Source organism: Vidua macroura, chromosome 8, assembly GCF_024509145.1.
Source record: "Vidua macroura isolate BioBank_ID:100142 chromosome 8, ASM2450914v1, whole genome shotgun sequence".
In the NCBI taxonomy this organism is placed as follows: Eukaryota; Metazoa; Chordata; class Aves; order Passeriformes; family Viduidae; genus Vidua; species Vidua macroura.
The window spans coordinates 35,426,463-35,444,852 of NC_071578.1; the positions used below are offsets into that span (position 1 = coordinate 35,426,463).

The 18,390-nt window shown below is 43.8% G+C and overlaps 2 protein-coding genes across 10 annotated transcripts in view; one reads left to right on the forward strand and one right to left on the reverse strand.

The window, feature by feature from the left end:
- Nucleotides 1–1,517: 1,517 nt before the first annotated feature.
- On the reverse strand, nt 1,518–8,501 carry HNRNPH3 (heterogeneous nuclear ribonucleoprotein H3). Of its 5 annotated transcripts, none has more exons than XM_053983400.1 (10): nt 8,404–8,501; nt 7,291–7,427; nt 6,617–6,755; nt 5,926–6,068; nt 5,399–5,485; nt 4,954–5,069; nt 3,612–3,747; nt 3,318–3,398; nt 3,148–3,234; nt 1,518–2,854 (listed from the first exon to the last, which is right to left on the reverse strand). In XM_053983400.1, the coding sequence occupies exons 2-10, from the start codon at nt 7,406–7,408 to the stop codon at nt 2,778–2,780; spliced, it is 984 nt and encodes a 327-aa protein (XP_053839375.1). In that variant the 5' UTR covers nt 7,409–7,427; nt 8,404–8,501; the 3' UTR covers nt 1,518–2,777. The 5 variants fall into 5 exon arrangements, with proteins under 5 accessions (XP_053839375.1, XP_053839372.1, XP_053839374.1 ...); XM_053983397.1 differs by having other exon boundaries at nt 5,881–6,068; XM_053983399.1 differs by having other exon boundaries at nt 5,881–6,068; nt 8,422–8,500.
- Nucleotides 8,502–8,874: 373 nt separating this feature from the next.
- The window catches only part of PBLD (phenazine biosynthesis like protein domain containing), a 45,508-nt gene continuing 35,992 nt past the window's right edge, over nt 8,875–18,390 (forward strand). The window contains exons 1-8 of one of the 5 annotated variants that reach the window (XM_053983403.1): nt 8,875–9,445; nt 11,465–11,564; nt 13,226–13,324; nt 13,870–13,979; nt 14,121–14,150; nt 14,675–14,763; nt 15,861–16,033; nt 16,815–16,877. In XM_053983403.1, the coding sequence (XP_053839378.1) occupies nt 9,236–9,445; nt 11,465–11,564; nt 13,226–13,324; nt 13,870–13,979; nt 14,121–14,150; nt 14,675–14,763; nt 15,861–16,033; nt 16,815–16,877 (874 nt within the window). In that variant the 5' untranslated portion in view covers nt 8,875–9,235. The remainder of the gene's footprint in view (nt 9,446–11,464; nt 11,565–13,225; nt 13,325–13,869; nt 13,980–14,120; nt 14,151–14,674; nt 14,764–15,860; nt 16,034–16,814; nt 16,878–18,390) is intronic. The other 4 variants (XM_053983404.1, XM_053983405.1, XM_053983407.1 and 1 more) reach the window with 4 other exon arrangements.

Below are 18,390 nucleotides of genomic sequence, written 5' to 3' on the forward strand. Positions count from 1 at the left end.
TTTGTAATTCAGGGTATTTTACTTTATTATGTTCAAGTTAAAGTTGCTTAGAAAGCCTTTGCCTGTGCTGGGGAGTGGGGTACCCTGCCAGACATGATCAGGTGCTGCTCATGTGCTTCCTGAGAGTGTTTCCAGGTGGGCATGGAGGCAGCAGGGTTTGATGCAGGACAGAGATGGTAGGATAAAGCTAATCTGTATTGCTTTAATTAATAACTTGTCAAAAGGGATGCAACTAAACAGAAGTAATTTAAAATAGGCAATCTTTTAAAACAAGAATATAATGCATTTCCATAACGTGCAACGAATTAATTTGGTACTTAACTGCCATCTTTCCCTCCCCTCTGTGCTGTCCTCTTTGCATAGGAAAAGTGTGCACTATTCAGATTGCTGTTACTGACTGCAGTTAAGACTTCTGCCCTGAACAAAATCAGTGTTGGATGTTCCATATGGTTTCATTTCCCTTGGCATCAAACTGCATACCTGGCCTGCTTTTAAGGTTTTTTGGACACTACTGTGACTAATGGTGTATTTCTGTCTTTCTGTAAAACCCTGCTCTTGATTCTAAACCCTCCTCACACAGAGAAGAGCACAGGAAGAGCTGTGGGGTACCCACAAGAACCTGGAACGGTCAGACAGGATCACAGCAGCATTTTATTCCTCCTGGGAAATGAAGCCAGTTCTGCCTAGCGGCTCTGGGGTCGTTACCAGCCCCCAGAGTCAGCCCCTTGTTCCTCGTGCTCCTCCCCGCGCAGGGCCCGGGGGGCCGAGCCCCGGCCCGGCAGGGTCAGTGCCCGCCTTTGCTCCGGGAGCCAAGGGAGCCCCGGCCCCTCCCAGCAGCCCCGAGTGGCCGCTGCCCGGCAGGAGCCTGCAATACACGGCCACGAAAGCGGCCCGGCCCCTCGGAGCGGGCACAGCTCTGCTCACGGCTCTCGGGAACGGTTCCTCTGCCGTTCCACGGCTGCTGCGGGGAGCTGAGGGCGCGGGGCTGAGCGCTGCTCTCGCTGCGCTGCGCAGTGCAGCTGCGCTGGCTGGGGCTGAAGTGCAGCGGACTCTGCAGCTCGCCCGGCTGCGCTGAAGAGCTCAAGCACAGCCCCGGCCCGCTCTCCAAAGGTGAGTCCCGGGCAGGTGTCAGCTCCTTCTCCCAAGATGGAGCCCCGGGTGTTCCCTCCCGTGAGGAGGCGCTGCAGGACTTTGCTCTCTGCTGTGCCCACGCTAACAGGCTTCCTGCAAGAGCACCTTTCCTCCACCTCACTCTAAAGTACTTCTGCAATTGAATTGACTCTGGTGCTACCACTGCCACTCGGAAAACACCTCAGCTTTGCTGGCAACAGACCAAGAACCCCCTGATTCTGCAGAGCAACAATGGTTCAAATGGTTCAGAACTCATTTTCCCTCCCCTTCCTATCCAACACTGCTCCAGTGTCTGGAAAGCTCCCTGTGCCAGTTTCCCTTTTCAGCTCTTCCAGTCCCTTTGACACCCAGACACATTATCTGGTGAAATAAACTCCATTCTCCTCTCTCCCACAAGAAGACATTTATTACAGATATAACACAGTACTAGCAAAACAGGTGACAGACTTGCAATACCCAAGATCACATTTGACATTTTAAGGGAGGCATTGAGGACAAAGCAGTTAATTTGGGAGATCACACTGGCTCAGAAGAATAAATACCTTTTTCCATTACACATCAGGTATGTTAAGTGTCTTCAAACAATAAGTTTCTTACATATCTTACATGTCACAAACGCACAAAAAGTTTTATCAACGTGTTTGGGTTGTGTGTTACTGAAAAAGTATTGGGCCTATAGATATTTTAGAGATCTTGGCTTCTAATGAGCTCCTATGCAGAATGGCTTGGCAAACTTTGAACAAATACAGACAAATCAGCTCTGTGCAGTGAAAAAAAATGCTGAACCATGTTTAAATACAATGAATTCAAGAAAGAAAAGAAGTAACTTGCTTCCAGATCCCCCACTCTTCCTAAAAGCATGTTTGTGAAAAAAAACCAAAAAAACCTAAGTAAAAAGCATCAAATGAACTAGCATCTGACCTGTGTCGTGTTAGCTACAAGCTGTGCTAGTGTTTCAGTTAGACTTGCAGGTTACACGTGTGAAATGCAGGCTCTAGAGCACTACAGCACGGCGGAAATAAACGTGGCTGCTGGGTCTTGTGGAGGCAGAAAGGAGGGGCTGCTCCTTTACAGGTGTGCATTTGCTGGGGGGTGCTGGCAGCAGGAGGAAGAAGGCAGAACAATGACTGAGCCTCCACAGCTTTCTGCTGTGGTACAGTTATTACATACAATTCATCAAAAGGGTTCAGGAAAGTAATTACCAAATAAACTAACCTACTCATCTACCCTTCTCCCCTTCAACAAGTGAATGTTTAAATTTGTTCACTAGACCAAGATTACACAGAACTGAATCAGTGTTCATAGGAGTTACAGTACAACCACCTTTATGGAACCATAGTACAACATTTTAAACCGACTCTAGTCTTGAATATGTAATACATCCTTAGGAGTAACTAGTATAAAAAGTATCAACATCAGTGGTTTGAATATAAAAATTTATTTAAAGTCAGAGTATGCAACAAATAAAACCTACAGAAAACAGATTTTCCCATCACAATCTGTTGCTTACCAAATAATATTGTGAAAACACATTCCTTCAGTCATTATAAAGTTCTTAAAATACAAAAGAAATTAATTTTTTTAAGAAAGTCTAGTAGACCAGAGACTGTTTCTTCCAAGGTGTTTTGCAGAAGCAAGGCTATCCTTCAATACATCCCACGCCATCCTCCTCCACCCATGCTGCCTTGCCCATAGTATCCTCCACTATTTCCACTGCCACGACCTGCAAACAATTGACACAAGGTCACGTATACATACCTTAAAGAAAGAAAAAATGGGATGGGTAAAGCAGAACAGTGGGATGAAGGTGACAACTTGCAATACTCCAGCACTACTGCTCTTAACCAGCGTTTGCTGCAGTAGCACAATGCGTAAAGCCCCCAGAGACGGAGTTTCAAAAAACCACTGCCCCTCTTTCCCTTCTCCCAGCCCAAAGTCCACCACCCTTGCCCCCTCTCTGTCAGAAGACAGCCATTCACACTTTCCCAGGACACTTAAAAGAGAACTTGTACTTACTATATCCACCCAAGCCATCAGGAGTTCCATATCCACCGCTGTAATTGCTACCCATTCCCATTCTACCAACAGAGCCGTAACCTTGATCTGCAAAGCCAAAATGCAACATTACAAGCTCAGAACTCATTGGACTTGGCAAAGCATCAGCTGAATGTGCAATTGATGCATACCCATTCCATCTCTGCCATAGCCTCCCATTCCAGAGCCACCTCCAGCAGTGGAATTCAGGAATAGTTCAATGTATCGATGCTCTGTAAGAAGCAAAAAAGCCTCAGTTTGCATTTTGTTTCCCAGACCAGAAGCAGAGATACAAAGCAACACCCCCCTGCCTTACAGGCAGCAGACAGAAGGGCACAAACAAGTGAGTTTGCAATGTGGAAAACTGGGAAAACCTTAGGATGGATCTGCTGCTCCCAGCCCTGCTAGAGCCTGGCCAAGCGGCAGTCAGGGAACAGGACACTCACGCATGTGATTCTTATCCTTGGACATGGCAGCTACGGCATCCTCATGTGTTACAAACTCCACATCTGCCTCTCCTGTAGCTCTTCCATCTGCTCCGATATCAATGTGAACTCTTATAGGGTTTAATGGTGAGAAAAACTAGGGAAAGAACAAATTAAAAACCAAATCACATTAATGCAGAACTCAAGCCAGGTACTTTTTTTTCCATTTCCACGGTTAGTGGTGCACTGCTTTAATTCAGTGTCATCCTACCACCACACAGATTCAACTACTCATTTCTCAGGTAGTACTTAGTGGTTGTGGGACGTTCAACATCAGGTCAACCTATGTTTGCAACCCATTGTTACTACACAGCCCGGAGAGCTGCAGCTACAGAGCCTGAGCTTTCTCTGAATGCAAAGATACAAACTACGTCCTGCCCACACACACTGCCCTGAGCAACACAGTCAAATGCGATGGCACCCTGGACAAGAAAATCATCATTAGTTTTCATTTGGCTCTGCTTTTCCAGAAAAAAGCAGGGACGCATTCATGGAATTCAAGAGAAGCTGCCTGTCAGTCGCACTGCTCTTCCTCACTGCTCCAGATCTAAGCCTGACTTTTGGCCCTTGCTGCCACAGAGTCTTTACCCCAAATGGAACAATCAAACTGGCACAAGAAAATACACCTCCATTTAAGTAAACTAACCCACCCACAAAAGCAAACAAGCACGAGCTTAAGAATGGAGCTCTGCATATATAATACACAGGTGCCACTGGCAAGACAGCCTCTCTCCAAGGATGTGCTATGTTTAAACCAGGCCTTGTATCCCAAGAAAACCTTTTCCCCAACAACAACACATCTGCACTGACACAAGAATGCATTCCCAAGATCCTGCAGATGCACCTCTACCTGCTATCCTGATCTCTCATGGGAGGGATACAGTCCTCTCCAAGCCAACACAGCCTGCCCACCCTGCCCCTCCTGAAAAACTCTCAGGACAACAAACAAATATGCAAACTAAGCAATTTAAGTTCCACACCTTCTGTCATTTCCGCAAAATCAGATAAGCTTAAAAAAATCCTAAAGGCCTTAAAATGAGGATACTGATTATTACAGCAACTGTTGTCTCTGCAATACACCTTTTATGGAAACGAAAGAGCAGAGAGTGCAGGGATTAATGTTAAATATAGCTTTGCTGACTTCCCTGGTAATCCCACCTCAGACAGTAGCTTTATAAAAGCTCGTTAACTTTGTGCAGATGTAGCAGTGACTTGTTTGAGAAGGCTCCCCGAGTTTGGACTGGGACAGATGGGGACATGCACACTGCTGGCATGAGGAAGCCCTTTCCCCCGTGGTACTTACGTTAGCAATATCGTTTTCCGTGGCTCGGAAAGGCAGCCCTCTCATGTGAACAAAATGACCGCCACCATGGAACCCCGACCCTGCATCTCCAGCTCCATAGCCATGTCCTCCCATGCCTATTGGAAAACCCAAACCAAAAAAACCGACACACCTCTAAGATCATGAAAAGCCAAAAGTCATCACTACTCTTTTTGTGAAAGCACTAAATTATACCAGTGAATGCATGGTGTTTACACTTCCCGTGTATCAACCCAAACCTTAACCAGAAGCCATGCTAAGCAATCTATTTACCTTTTCTTATGATTCCCCAATCCCCTCCCCTTTTTAAACAGCCTTCTTTACCACACAGCAGAATGAAGCTATTATCTCTGCCTTGGAAATACTGTGTCTTGCAACTCAAGTTTAACAGGAAAACCTTTTTAGACAAACTATTAATTTCTTTTACCTCTCCCATCCCTCATTCTGTCGTCATAGCCGTCGTTTCCATAGCCATAGTTATTATAGCCACCATAATCATCAAAGCCACCATATCCTGTGCAGTGGAGAGAAGGAAAGGAGCGATTACGTTACTGCTCAGAATGCACAGAGCAATGCACACACAACACTCAATTCTGCAGTCTTTGGGCAACCAGCCTCTGCAGACTGTCAAACCTGGATTTCTGAACATGGTGCAAAAGTACATTTCTTTTCATATAACACAGACTGAAACATGCAAATGGAAAGAGTTGATTCTAATGAAAATAGCTCCCTTATTACTAATGTTCATCTTAAATACTCAGCCACACATTTTGATATTTTACAAGTTTTTTTTCAGATAAATACATCCAGCCTAATGGGCATTACAGCTACTGCCATTTCTTATTTCTTGACAAGTATGTCAGAAACATGAAACTGCCAAGAGAACCTGTGTTCATTAGATGAACATACCACCGTCATATCCACCACCTCCTCGACGCATTCTGTCATACATACTTCCACGCCCAGCTCCATAATAACCCCCTCTTCCTCCTAATGGTCTATCATATGGTCCAGGTCGCTGTTGTCCCATCATTCTTCTTGGCATGTCAGAGAATCCTCTGATTTCGCTCTTACTACTTTTGAAGATTTCAATGTATCTAATAAAAGAGGATTTTCAAGGTACTAGTAAGAACACAGGCAGAAGCAGTTTGAATTTTACAAAAGGCCATACTACATTTTCTAGAGCTAAAAGTACAAGCCAATAGCAGTGACTAGAAATACCATACAACTTAAGTTTCTCCTCAAAACTGTAAGAATCTTAAGTGTATTAAAAAAACCACCCCACTTTAGAGTGGCAAAAATTATTATGTGAAAATTCTAGCTGTACAAATTAAGCTTAAAACATGTCTTTCCAGTATGAGAAACATACTGTTGAAAAACAATGTCTGGCTATAGCAGCATTTATCACAAATTACCCTGCACAAGCATGACTGAAACAATTTTCTGAGTTTAGCAAACTACCCAGTGCAATACTGTCTCCCCCACCCCCCAAATCTACTGTATTTCCCAAGTTAACTTAGGATCAGTTATAAAAATTCTTAAAAACAGCCAATTCCCCAATGGTCCCCAACCCCCCAAAAGCATTACTGACCCACAACCCCCAAAAAATAAAGATTTAACACCATCCCAAACTCTCCATCCCCACCTGTGCCCTATTCTTTCCTTGTGTTTCCCCAGAGCATTTTCTGCTATCTCCTTTGAAGCAAACTGCACGAAGGCCTCCCCTGTGCTTCTCCCCTGGTAGTCCAGCGTCAATGTTATCCCATTTGGCACGATTTCCAACCCTTTAACCCAAGGACAAATAACCCCGTCAAGGGGAACAGTGTTAAAGGCTGAAACATTCCCATCTGTAGCAAATACTTAAAGCATATCTAAACAACAACAACGAAAAATAAAACCACCTTGTTTCCCCCATCACCCAACAATACAAGCCCATGATCTTTCATTAAACATTTATGGATTTAGCCGTTACTTCTTTTCTGTTTAGACTATACAAAAATGCAACCACCTCAGTTACACAAAGGAAATATAGCTACCAATCAAGCAATTTAACTGATCCAAATGCTAACATTCAGGTTACCCCAATATACAAGGTATGTTTCCCACCTCGACAAAATCAGGTACATTTTGTGTTCTACTATAGCTACGGTTATCTCTGCTTCATTTACAGGGCATAAATCTTCATTAAGATAAACTAATTTTACACAATCCCTCCCCATCCACCCCATTAACAGCTATTAAACATGTACAGAACATTGTGTAAAAGATACAAAAAAATCTCTAAAGAAACCCACTACACTTCGACTGTACTGGAGGTACCTTGGAAAAACTGAACAATCTCTTCTTTACTGCAACCAAATGGCAGGCCTCGGAGTCGTACCACTGTTCCGTCATTGGTTGTATCATTGGGCCCATTGTGTTTTCCGCTCCAGTCCATCTTTTATTTAATTTAAATCCTAAAAAAAATCCCGACAAAACACAAATAAAAACCCCCCCTGAGCTTCCGTCCATGCCCAAGTCCCGCCCTCAAAAAGAAATCTGTTAAGATTTTGTTTATTTAGATAACACGGTGGATCATGAGCTTTATTTCTGTTCCGGATTTGAAACTGGGCAGCTCAATACATGGCAGCGGGGTTTAACCCCCGCCACTGGGGCTGCTGCTGGAGCACCGCGTGGACGGCGGCAGCACGTGGGCAGGCACGGCACATAAAGCCAGGCATTTACTCGGAGTACACTTCACATCCGCTCCGTAAAGCTTTGTGGCTTTTGTTTTCTTCGGTCGTTTTTTTTTTTTTTTTTCCCCTCGAAGCGTAACAGTTGAGGAAGGGGCTGGAGCCACAAGGCCTTCCTTTGTCTGCCCTCAGCCGGGGGCGGCGGGGCCGTGCGCGTGTGGCTGGGGCGTGCGCAGGGGGGCACCGCCACCGTCCCACAAAGGGAGCCGCCATCGCCGCCTCGTCAGGCGCGGAGCCACCGCGATCCCGCCTCCCGCCGTCCTCCCGAGACCGCGGCCCTGACCCCCCGCCTGCTCCCCGCCGCCATTTACCGCGCCTCCCCGAGGCGCCCGCCACTCGCCTACCCCGCTCCCCCCGCACCCCTCGCCGCGTCCCGCTGCCCACCTCTAGCCTCGGAGGTGCTGCGCCGCGCCGCCCGGCCCGTGCCCCCTCACCGCCCCAGGATCGCCCGCCCGCCGCTCTCCCGGGGCCGCCGCCGCCGCCGCCCTCGGCTCCACCGCTCAAAATGGCGGCCGCGATCGGGAACGAGGCTCCGCACCGCCTCCCCCTCCCCCGCCCACGGGCGCGCGCCGGGCCCGACCCGGCGCCGGCCGGGCCCCGAGCCCGCGCGCCGTCGGCACCCTCCGCCCGCCGGACCCCCCGCCCGGGCGGGCCCCGCCGCCGCCGCTCGCCCGGCCCGCCCGCCCTCTCCTCCGCTCACCGCGAGCCTCTCGCGCACCCCTGGCCGTGCCCCGGCAGCCGCTCGCACCGGGCAGGACGCGCCTCCTCGCTCGCTGCCGAGCCGTCCGGCGGGCTCACACCTGCGCAGCGCCCACGGGCAAGCGGAGCGTCCGGGCCGCGCGACTATCGCGATACCCGCGCCGCGCGCCGCCTCACACCCGCCTGGGCGGCTCCCGCGCACGCGCGACTCGGGGAGGAGGGTGGGGGGGGGGTGGCGGGAGGGAGCGACGGCGCATGCGGGGTAGGGGAGGGGGCGTCCCGCCTTTGCCTGCCGCCGCCTCCTCTGCTGAGGGGCCGCGCGCGCCTTCCTGGCCTCGGTCGCGCGGCCGCCGCCGCTCGTTTTGGCGCCAAGCGGGAGCGAGCGCGGGGGGGGCGGGGCGCGCGCGTGCCCGGCCATCGCCTCACGGCGCCGTCGCCTCGCGCCCGCGTTGATGGCGGTGCCGGTGCCGGTGTGGGTGTGCGGTCGTGCTCGGGAGCGCGTGTCTCGCTCGGCGTGTCCCTCTGCCTCGGCGCCGCTGTGGCACGGAGCGGGGAGGAGGAAGGTTGCCCGGTGCGGGCGCATGTGATGGCTGCTGCCCACGTCTTCTCAGCAAACCTGCCGAGGCGGGCAGGATCCCGCCTCCCGCAGTGCGGGGCACACCGGGCCGGGCGCTGTGGTGAAGGGGCGCGCTGAGGCGTTCAGGTAGCGAGGGAGGTTGAAATGCGTGTTTTAATTAAAAACATTTAGAAAAGGAAAAAAAAAAAAAATCAGCGCAGAGCGCCAGGGACGTTAGGAAGGAGCCTCAGTCGTGTCGGCGCTGGGAAGTGACGGGATGGGGCCGCTGGCTCCGCCTGCCCTCAGGACAGCGCTAACTTGGAGCTGTGCTGCCGGCTGGGCTAACGCAGGTCAGAGCGAACCTGGCACAGCGCAGCCCGCAGCTAAACAGGTGCACGCGACAATGCAGATTCCAGTTTTTACAGTTGATGCATTTACAAACCGAGCATTTTCTGGAAATCCTGCGGCAGTTTGTCTACTTGAAAATGTAAGTTAGAAAAAAAAAAAAAACCAAACCCATCTGTGTTTTGAGGTACTGCAATGGCATTTGCCATTCTGTACTTGGCCTGAGCACTCAGCACTGCATTAGACTTTGCTTTCTTTACTCGAGACTTCTGTTTTCCAGACTTGTTTGCTGTGGCACAAGAATACAGAGAAATTAGCACAGGGGTGCTCTTTTTTTCCCATCAAAACGATGCCATACAAGACAACGTCTGAATTTTCTGTGGGCTGCTAAAAATATTTTGTTAAGGAATACATTGGATTTATATTGAGTTAAGAGAGATGGCTTCATTTCTTCAAGAATAATTCAGCATAAAAATTCTGAAGAATTAAGAAGCATTCAGAGTGAAATCTGAAAAGTAATGCTGTAAAACAGAATCAGTACTCAGTAGAAAGGGGTTTGGTTTTGGCGTGGGTTTTCTCCCTTTTTTTCCTTGAATTTTTCCTCTTTCCCTGGAAAGAAAAAGAGCGGGTATAGACCTGGATGTGAGTCTTTCACCATTAGGGTGTTGGGTTCAGCTTTAGCCAAGTTTAAACAACCAGTTTTCATTGCTTCAATGTTGCATGGTAGTTTTGGTGCAGTTGACACTAGTTATCCTCCTCATCAGGGCGTTGTGAACGGCTGGTGCTAATTGGTACCGATTTATAACAAAAAAGAATTATTAAGATGGATCAAAAACTTACAGGCCTTATATTGTGTGTGTAGTAACTCCTGATAAAAATTGTAAATATGAAAATTTATGTAGAGTAGCCAATGGCAACAGCTTGTAATGCCAATATGAATCCTTTCTAGGGGTTCCTAAGTCTGTCCAAATCTCATATAACATTGCCTACTTAACCAGGTCAGCCAAAGATATGACTGGGAGCATCTCTCTTCAGACATATTTTTGGCCCCATAAAATCTAAATACTCTCAAAAAAAAATCTCTGCATTAAAATTTTGAGCTTCTAATTGCATTTTTTATATTAGTTTTACTTTATTACATCAAGACATTGTGAAGCCACCTTACTTGCGTGGTGATTTTGGGATGCAGATGTTTAATTTTTTCTACAGTTCCTGGAAGTAAAGGCTTTAGTGTGACAGCTAAAGCCGAGATCCTAATTCAGCATTTTACTCTAAGATTGAGGAAAGTGTGATGCAGCCATGCAAAACAACTATTCTCTGCTCCCTCCAGAGTCTCAGCAGATGCTTTACAGAAAAAAATCAGGAGAAATCCAAGAATGGCAAAACCAGTCCTTTCTGTGTTTCAGAGGTGCCACAGGATGGCAGTATTTCAATAAAGTTCCATGTTATTAAAAAAAAAAAAAAGGTTGTTTTAATAACATTTTTACTGGTCTTTGTTCTGGTCTAGGATCTTTACAGAACTCTTCCTGGGATAAAGGGAATGTAGCTGTCCTGTAAAATGTTAGAATGTTGTTTAACTGTACAGAATTCAGTCTGCAAGAACAGCTCTAGTGTACTAATCAGATATTGGTTTGTAGCTGTAGTATGGGGTTATTGGCTGAAAAGGGTTGGTTATTGAAGGAAGTCATTCAAGTTAAAAGGACACATTTTTATCTCTCAGAGGCTGGACCTGACCAGGTCCCTTTAGTACTTTGTTTCACTTGAGTTTCAGTATTTGAAAAATTAGATTCTCAAACCTGGCCAGTCAGCATAACCGTGGGGAAAGAGCAGTGGAACATGGGCCAAGGAGAATGTTACACAATCCCCGGGGCTTGGGTATCTTGGGATCAATGTCCCCGGGCTTAAATCAGGTGCTTAGTGAGTTCCAGCAGTTTCTTTTATTTTTTTTTTTCCCAGTTTGTCTCTTCTCAGTTCCTACCGAGGGAGTGTATTGTCTCACTTAAAAAGTGAGAGTAAAAATATTTTTTACTCTCAGAGATTATTTTGAATTAAAACTGAATCTGTGTTTTATTGTAATAGAAAATTAAATGACTGTATTTGACAGAAAGTTTGATTCTGCATTTTTTCCTGCTCTTGACTGGATTTGTTATGTCATCCCTAGGACCTGGATGAAGATTTGCACCAAAAAATTGCAACAGAAATGAACCTTTCAGAAACAGCTTTCATCAGAAAACTGAAACCTGGAGATGACTTTACCAAAAGTTAGTGATTCTGCTTACAGAAAACATCAGACAAATGCAGAATTCATTCAGAGTCATTCTGTTGATTAATTTTCAGCTGAATCAGTTTGCTGAATCTGCTCACTTGGCAGTTGTGTGGTGGTGTGAGCCAAGGGGCTCATCCACTAGTCTGGACTTAGATTCTGGGTTAAGGAGTCATGTTTATCATCTTTGTTGTTTGATGGCTTGTTCAGGGAGTAGGATTTTGTACAGTCTCTGTAATTAAAAATATTAAGGATAATAGTAGCTATAATTACTTGCTCCTGTTAATAAATTGGAATTTGTTTTAGGGTTAGACTAATTGCTTGGAGCAAGAAGTTACAGTACTTTTCATTTTTCATGTTAGCACTTTGCCAATATGTTTAACAGACTTATTTTCAAGTCATCCATATCTAGCAGCATACAAAATGCCAGCTTATTTATCATTATAGTGCTTTTGCTACTAATGGGCTACTTTGTGGCCTCAGACCCACACAGCTGCCCAGGGGGTGCACAGTTCTTTCAAAGGAATTTGGTCACTCAGCTGCACCTGAGACTCTGTGTGCTGAGGGGCAGTGGGAGTGAACCAGGAACATCAGAATGTCATTTATCATCTGCTTCTGGAACATGCATCGGTCTAGTGAGGGCTCCTGGACACAGCCTATGTTTCTGCAGGCCTGCACGATCAGTATGTTTAATTTAATGTTAATCAAAGAAAAAAACCAAGCCAATCAACTCTGTTATTTTAGGACATGTGAATTGACGGGAGTACTTAGTGTCCTCTCAGTCCAAGTCCAGCTGTATGTCTGGAGTGTCCAGGCAGCTGTTCTGGTCACGTTTGTCTCCACAAAGGCTTGTGCATGACTCCTTGGTTCCTGCTCCCAGGTGCAGTTTCCGCTTGGAGCGGTGCATGGACAGCACGGAGCAGGCTCACGGCTGGGGCTGGGCCAGCCCTCACAGCACTTCACTGCTGGGGCCATTAGGTTCCACCACAGCGTTTTATTTGGGCTCTGTTTGTTTTTATTAGAGGGGACTGACTTTAATGCATGAATTTTCCATAGTAGCAGTGACAAGTCTGGTTTGGATTAAAAAAAATTATTTTTCTTTTTCACTTCTTGTTGTGTTTGGTAATTATTCACACGAAATGCATGTGCAAAAGTTACAGGAAGCCAAGTATCGTACATGTGTATTCCAAATTTTTAAAATACCAAATAGAAATATGATTTCTAGTGAAATGAAAAGTTAGTAGACATTAGAGGCTCTTACCAGACTTAACTGGTGGTTTAAGCAAAATAATTCATAACTGAGCTAACTTCAGTACAGGTTCTGTTATACCAACAAAGCCATCTATGGCTTCTAAATGGTAACCTGGCCTGCAGGTCATGACTATGCCTCTGTAGGATTTCATAATGCACACGGACATGGAGGCTTTAAATTCTAAGTAAGACCTGTTAAGGATGAAGGAAAATCTGTGCAGCATGCAAAGGTTGTTGACCTAATTCAAAAGGGATAGCTATTCTGAAAAAGAAGTGTGTTTAGGACCAAAACGGATTGCAACATGCATTTTGATTAACTGAAATATCATCACTCTCTATATATTGAGATAAAATGAAGATATAGACTTCTTCCACTTAATAGCACTAAATAAACTTTATTTTTTCAAGGTTCCTGCTTTGGGCTCAGATGGTTCACCCCAGCCAATGAAGTTCCTCTCTGTGGTCATGCTACTCTTGCATCAGCTGCTGTGTTATTTCACGTACAAAGTAGGTTTACAGCCTATGTATTACTATAGTTATTTAGAGCATTTACCTCTAATTAACATCTCTATTTTTTTTAAGACAAAGGTTTTAAAACATTCAGAACATCTATAGAACCAGAACCCAAATGGAGATACCCTGGGTATTGCCTTTAACTACTGCTCTGTAGTTACAAGGCTGTAGTCTGGTGCCTACCCTCTGATTCCAATGCCCTGCTATTACTCTTGTGTAAGGAAAGTGCTAAATATGCAAATGTCATCTGGGAGAGGTACAGTAGGATTTGATGAATAGGGAATATTGCTCTTTCTGTTAAAAGGACATTCCCATTCATTCTAGGCAAATGCAGGAATGATTCCCTGACAATTGCTGTGTTTATTAGCCTCAGCGGATTTATTGAGTTAGTTGGGCATTTTGCCCAGAATACAGTGTTGCTCTAGATATATTTGGGCTGTATAACTAACTTTTTCTGAATCTACTGAGCTACTCCCAGGCCTATGATAACTTAGGTTAAAATTCTAGTGTTTGATAACGTTGCAACGTTCTCTCTCTAGAAAATACAAATTCAGTTCTCACGTTTGTGACACTGAGTGGGGAATTAAAGGCCAGACAAGTGAAAGATCATATTGTCCTGGACTTGCCACTTTACACAGCCTACCCCCAGGTTAGTCCAAATTGTATTCATGACAGGCTTTCAAGGAAAGTATGTGTTTATTATGTGTATGTCAGTGTATGTGTCTGTAGTTGCATAGATGCATACATATATATTACAGTTTTTACAGTGCATGTATTTTTTTTTCTTCAGGAACTTAAGGAAGTAGAAGAATTAATAAAGGTAAAAGAAGAATCCATCAGTTGTCTTAGAAAAACATTTGCAATAGCTTTGCTTATTTTTATGTATTAAAACGGCTAAAAATGGTGACAGGGCACTGCTCGACGTACTCCTGAATTTGAAACACCAAACTTCAAAGCTCTCAGTAATGACTCAGTAGGTCAGGGAGTGGAATTCTCCAGAGTACTGCAGCTGAACCTGTGTCTCCCATTTCCATTGACCAAAGAGTCAATATTTATTTCAATGGCATTTTCAGCCTTTTGTGTGCATAAGAGGGCAGTCTGTGTCCTTGCCCTCCTCTAGGTCCTGGATTTCTTCCCAAATTGACATATATGGGGCTTTTAACTCACCCATATCCATTCATGCACTTGGTGCGTTTGCTTGTCTTGCATTTACTTGAGGGTTGCATGGAACACCTTGCATAAGCCCTCTTCTAGCAGGGAATGTGCACTACAGAAATTCTAAGGAAATCATATTTTATATTCAAGTGATGATAGGTTTTTTTCTGTCTCTACATTTCCCCCCAGGCAGCTGTTGGTGACATGATTGTTCAAGATGTCCGTTACTCTCCTGACACAAAGAAACTCTTAGTCCGCCTCAGTGATACTTATGAGAGGTATAGTACTCTTTTAATTGTTTTAATCAAGAATGCAGACACTGAGTTGGCCTGTTTATTCCTTACATACTGGGCTCTTTTATCTAGTTTTAAATCAGGTGGAGATTAAAAACCTCTGATTTAAATTTCTGTGTAAAGTGGTTATTTTATCTTTTAATATGAGCTTATTGAAGCTGCAAAGATGAGAAGATCATTCTGAAACCTGTCTTCAAGAGAAGGAGGTGTAGGAAACAGTTTTAATGATGGTGTGTTTTTCCCATCCATCTGAGTCTAAAAATGATCCAGTAACGTGTCAGGAAGTTGGGAGTCCTGCTTCAGTTCAGGGCACACTGACAGTATGCCAGGGATTCTTACTTCTATTGGACTGTAATCTGCTTACACATGCTTAACAGCACCATAAGTAGCTTTAGAGAGGAAATTCCAATTCAAATTGTTCCAAAGCATTTGTTAATCTCATCTGAATTTCATTGTTAATTCAAGTATGATTTAGGTATATCCTGCTGAAACATGACTTCTTTAATCAGGCCAAATTACTATTATTACAAACTTGAAATTTGGCCTAACTAATGGTTAAAGTCTGGGGTAATGGGGAAAAAGAAATATTCTCAATTGAGTTCTTATTATTTCACTCTTTCAGACTGTTTTGTAGGGAGGTATCAGCCAGTTGTAGACTGCTGTAGGATGCCATGAAGACCCAAATGGCATTGGTTATTTGCCTGCTCTGAAAGGAAGTGGAGCACTTGGTACATTCTGTAGTGAGGCAATAATTCTTTCAGTGATGAAAATGTTGAGACAAGGTGTGATTTTTTTTTTTTTTTTGTGGCTAATATTTCAGGATGATCTATTTTCAGAGAGATAAATAGGAAATGCATGGCTTGATGTTTTTTCTGTGCTCATTCAGAGTGCTTGAGATTCAAGGTGATTTTTCTGTCAAATACCATTGTGAGGACAATGTTAGGGATCTTGTCTCTAATATTTTAGGGCTGGTTTTGAATTGTAGATTAGATGATTCTATAGCTTTATTTTTTTCTTTTCAGTACTTACATTCATGTAAAATGAAGAATATGGTCTATTAAAATATCATAATTGTATTCAAGGTCTGTGTTGGAAAACTTGAAAGTGAGTGCACAACACTTTTTGTCAGCTGAAAAGACAGGAAAAGTGAAAGGACTCATACTCACTGTTAAGGGGAATTCCAGTGGAAAAGGCCACGATTTTTACTCCAGATATTTTGCACCTTGGTATGGAATTCTGGAAGACCCTGTTACAGGTATGTGTTTGTATGATAAGCACCTCATACTTTTGTTTCAGTTCAGTTAAAAGGTTCCTATTAAAATTGTACTTTGGAGTCTCTTATAAATTACTGGTTTATATGGATAGCAGGAGTGCTCATTAAATGAAAAACTTTTATGATTGAGGCCAACTCATTCAGAAAAAATCAAATCAGCTTCTTACTGTCATTAGGCCAGATATTCTTGTGTCTTTTTCAGATCTTTTCCCTCAAGTATTACAATTAGATAAAAGTGAGAGACTAGTGGATGAGTATTGCAGTGGAAATTTGTATCCTCTTTTGTTGGTGTTCTTTTTTTTTTTTTGTGGTGCTTTGGATTTTTGTTTGGGTTCTTTTCTGTGCATTTCAGCTGAGATCTTCCCTAGTTTCATGACACTGCTGCTGTTCTCAGGCCTGTGAGAGCTCAGCTAGCTGCATGCTTAGGGCAGCAAGGCGTGTTCCTGCCTGTTCTTCTGATGTTGCACTCAGTGTGTTGATGATTGCTGCAGGATGGTGTTCTTTGCTTAGGTACAGTTTAATTATTAGTCAGCTGAGTATTGTAGCTAGTGATGATTGAAGCTAGAGGATGTGGAAGTAATACTGCTTTGCCATAAATTGAAATTATAAAGCCTTAAGTTCTGTCTGCTGTGCAAACTCTTAGAGTTTTTTACCCTAAAGACACATGGCACTTGATTTATTATATTTACATTTTGACTATGCTTATTTTGTAAAGTAGTGATTATAATTTAATTCTGTACTTTGTTTTCCAATTTCTTTTAAGGATCTGCTCATGCTGTTTTAAGCAGCTACTGGTCAGAGCAGCTGGGGAAGAAAGAAATGCTTGGTAAGAGAAACTGTTTTATTGCAAAGCTGTCCATTTATGTAAATCTACTCACTAGAAAATAGAAAGTTGTATTACTACTGCAATCCAAACTATAGCAATAACTCCTTATCCATTTCCTCAAGATGAATAGAATATTATGTCATATTTTGTGTGTGAGGTAATCTTTGAGAAATTGCCTTCTTTCCTATCCACCACTATGACACGTCATGCCCCAGGGAGTTTGAAGTGTTCATTTCTGGATCACAGCTCTCTGCTGTCAGTTTTTGATCTTGGCTTTTGGATTGTAGTTCTCGTGACCTTTCATCATAACTGAAGCTTGGGGTACCTCGGGGGATGTTTATGTGTTTTGATTCAATCAATGAGATCTGCTTATTAGACCACATCTTTGTTATTAAGCAAGAAACTTAAGAACATGGTGGAAAAAGCCAAGAGAAACTGTTAACATATGACAATGCTATACGAGGATGTGTTGGGTGACTCCTTGACTCCTGTTTCTAGCGCTTTGCCAGAGAACAGAAAACAAGAGAAGCAATGCAAAATACCCTCATCCCCTACCTGGCTCCCCAAGAGGGGACAGGGGGCAATTCTGCATACAAGCCTTTGGTCACATTTAGTTTAGAACAGAGGTTGGGTACTTGATCTAATAAGGTTCTTTGTCTATAAAAGTAAACACTTTTCCAAACAAACAGCTAGCCTGAATATAAGCCTTTCTGTATTGTGTCAAATGAATCTCAGAATGGATTTTCTTCAGGATGGTAAGTCTTTAAAGGATCCACCATGAACAGGCCCTTCTCCATCATGGACCAAAGGAAAGATTTAACATTCTGTCCTGAAGATCTTGTATTTGCATCTACACCACACAATATCTTTGATAGCTTAAATAATGCTGGGGTCTTTGGTAATGTGTCGTTACGGACTGGCTGTTTCTCAGAAGATTTTGACATTTTTAGATGTTAATGGTTAAATACCATCTATAGACACTGCTTCTTTAAGTACTCAAATAGACTGGAATTCTGTCTGTACTTACAGCTGACACTTTCTACCTGTTTTGCATTTTCATGTATTTTGTATGTACTGTCCCTATTCTGCTTTTAGAAAAACTAGCCCAAGCAGCCAGGGCAGTTGATACTGTAGTCAGCTTCTCTAAATGTGTTTAGCACAAAAAAAGTCCTATCTGTCCACAAGATATGTTTGTGTTTTTTTTTTTAAATTCATATTCCATGCCATATATGTCCTCAAACTTCTTCTGTGGTAGAAGTCATACAAAACTGTTTTAAATAGGACAAGTTAATTTGATGTATGTATATGAGAAAATAACTTTTCTTTACATGTGTCTGTTTGAGAGGTATCAGGCAGTACTGGGCAAATTCTACTACTAATGAGATTATTTGGAAAAGATAGCTGGCATTCAAGGACATTCCATATCAGCAAGTATTAATAAATAAGAGAATCTTTGGACTTTTTAGAAATCTCTGTGGTGTCTTCTGTAATATCCCATACTTTTTATTACAAG

Bases quoted from the DNA above. Each gene is read 5' to 3' on its own strand.
- HNRNPH3 (XM_053983397.1), bottom strand. From the start codon at position 7,408: ATGGACTGGAGCGGAAAACACAATGGGCCCAATGATACAACCAATGAC. The intron at 3,399-3,611 runs GTGAGTGTCCTG...TGCTTCTTACAG, and splicing joins CAAGGATAAGAATCACATGC to AGCATCGATACATTGAACTA. The intron at 3,235-3,317 runs GTATGCATCAAT...TTGGCTTTGCAG, and splicing joins CTATGGCAGAGATGGAATGG to ATCAAGGTTACGGCTCTGTT.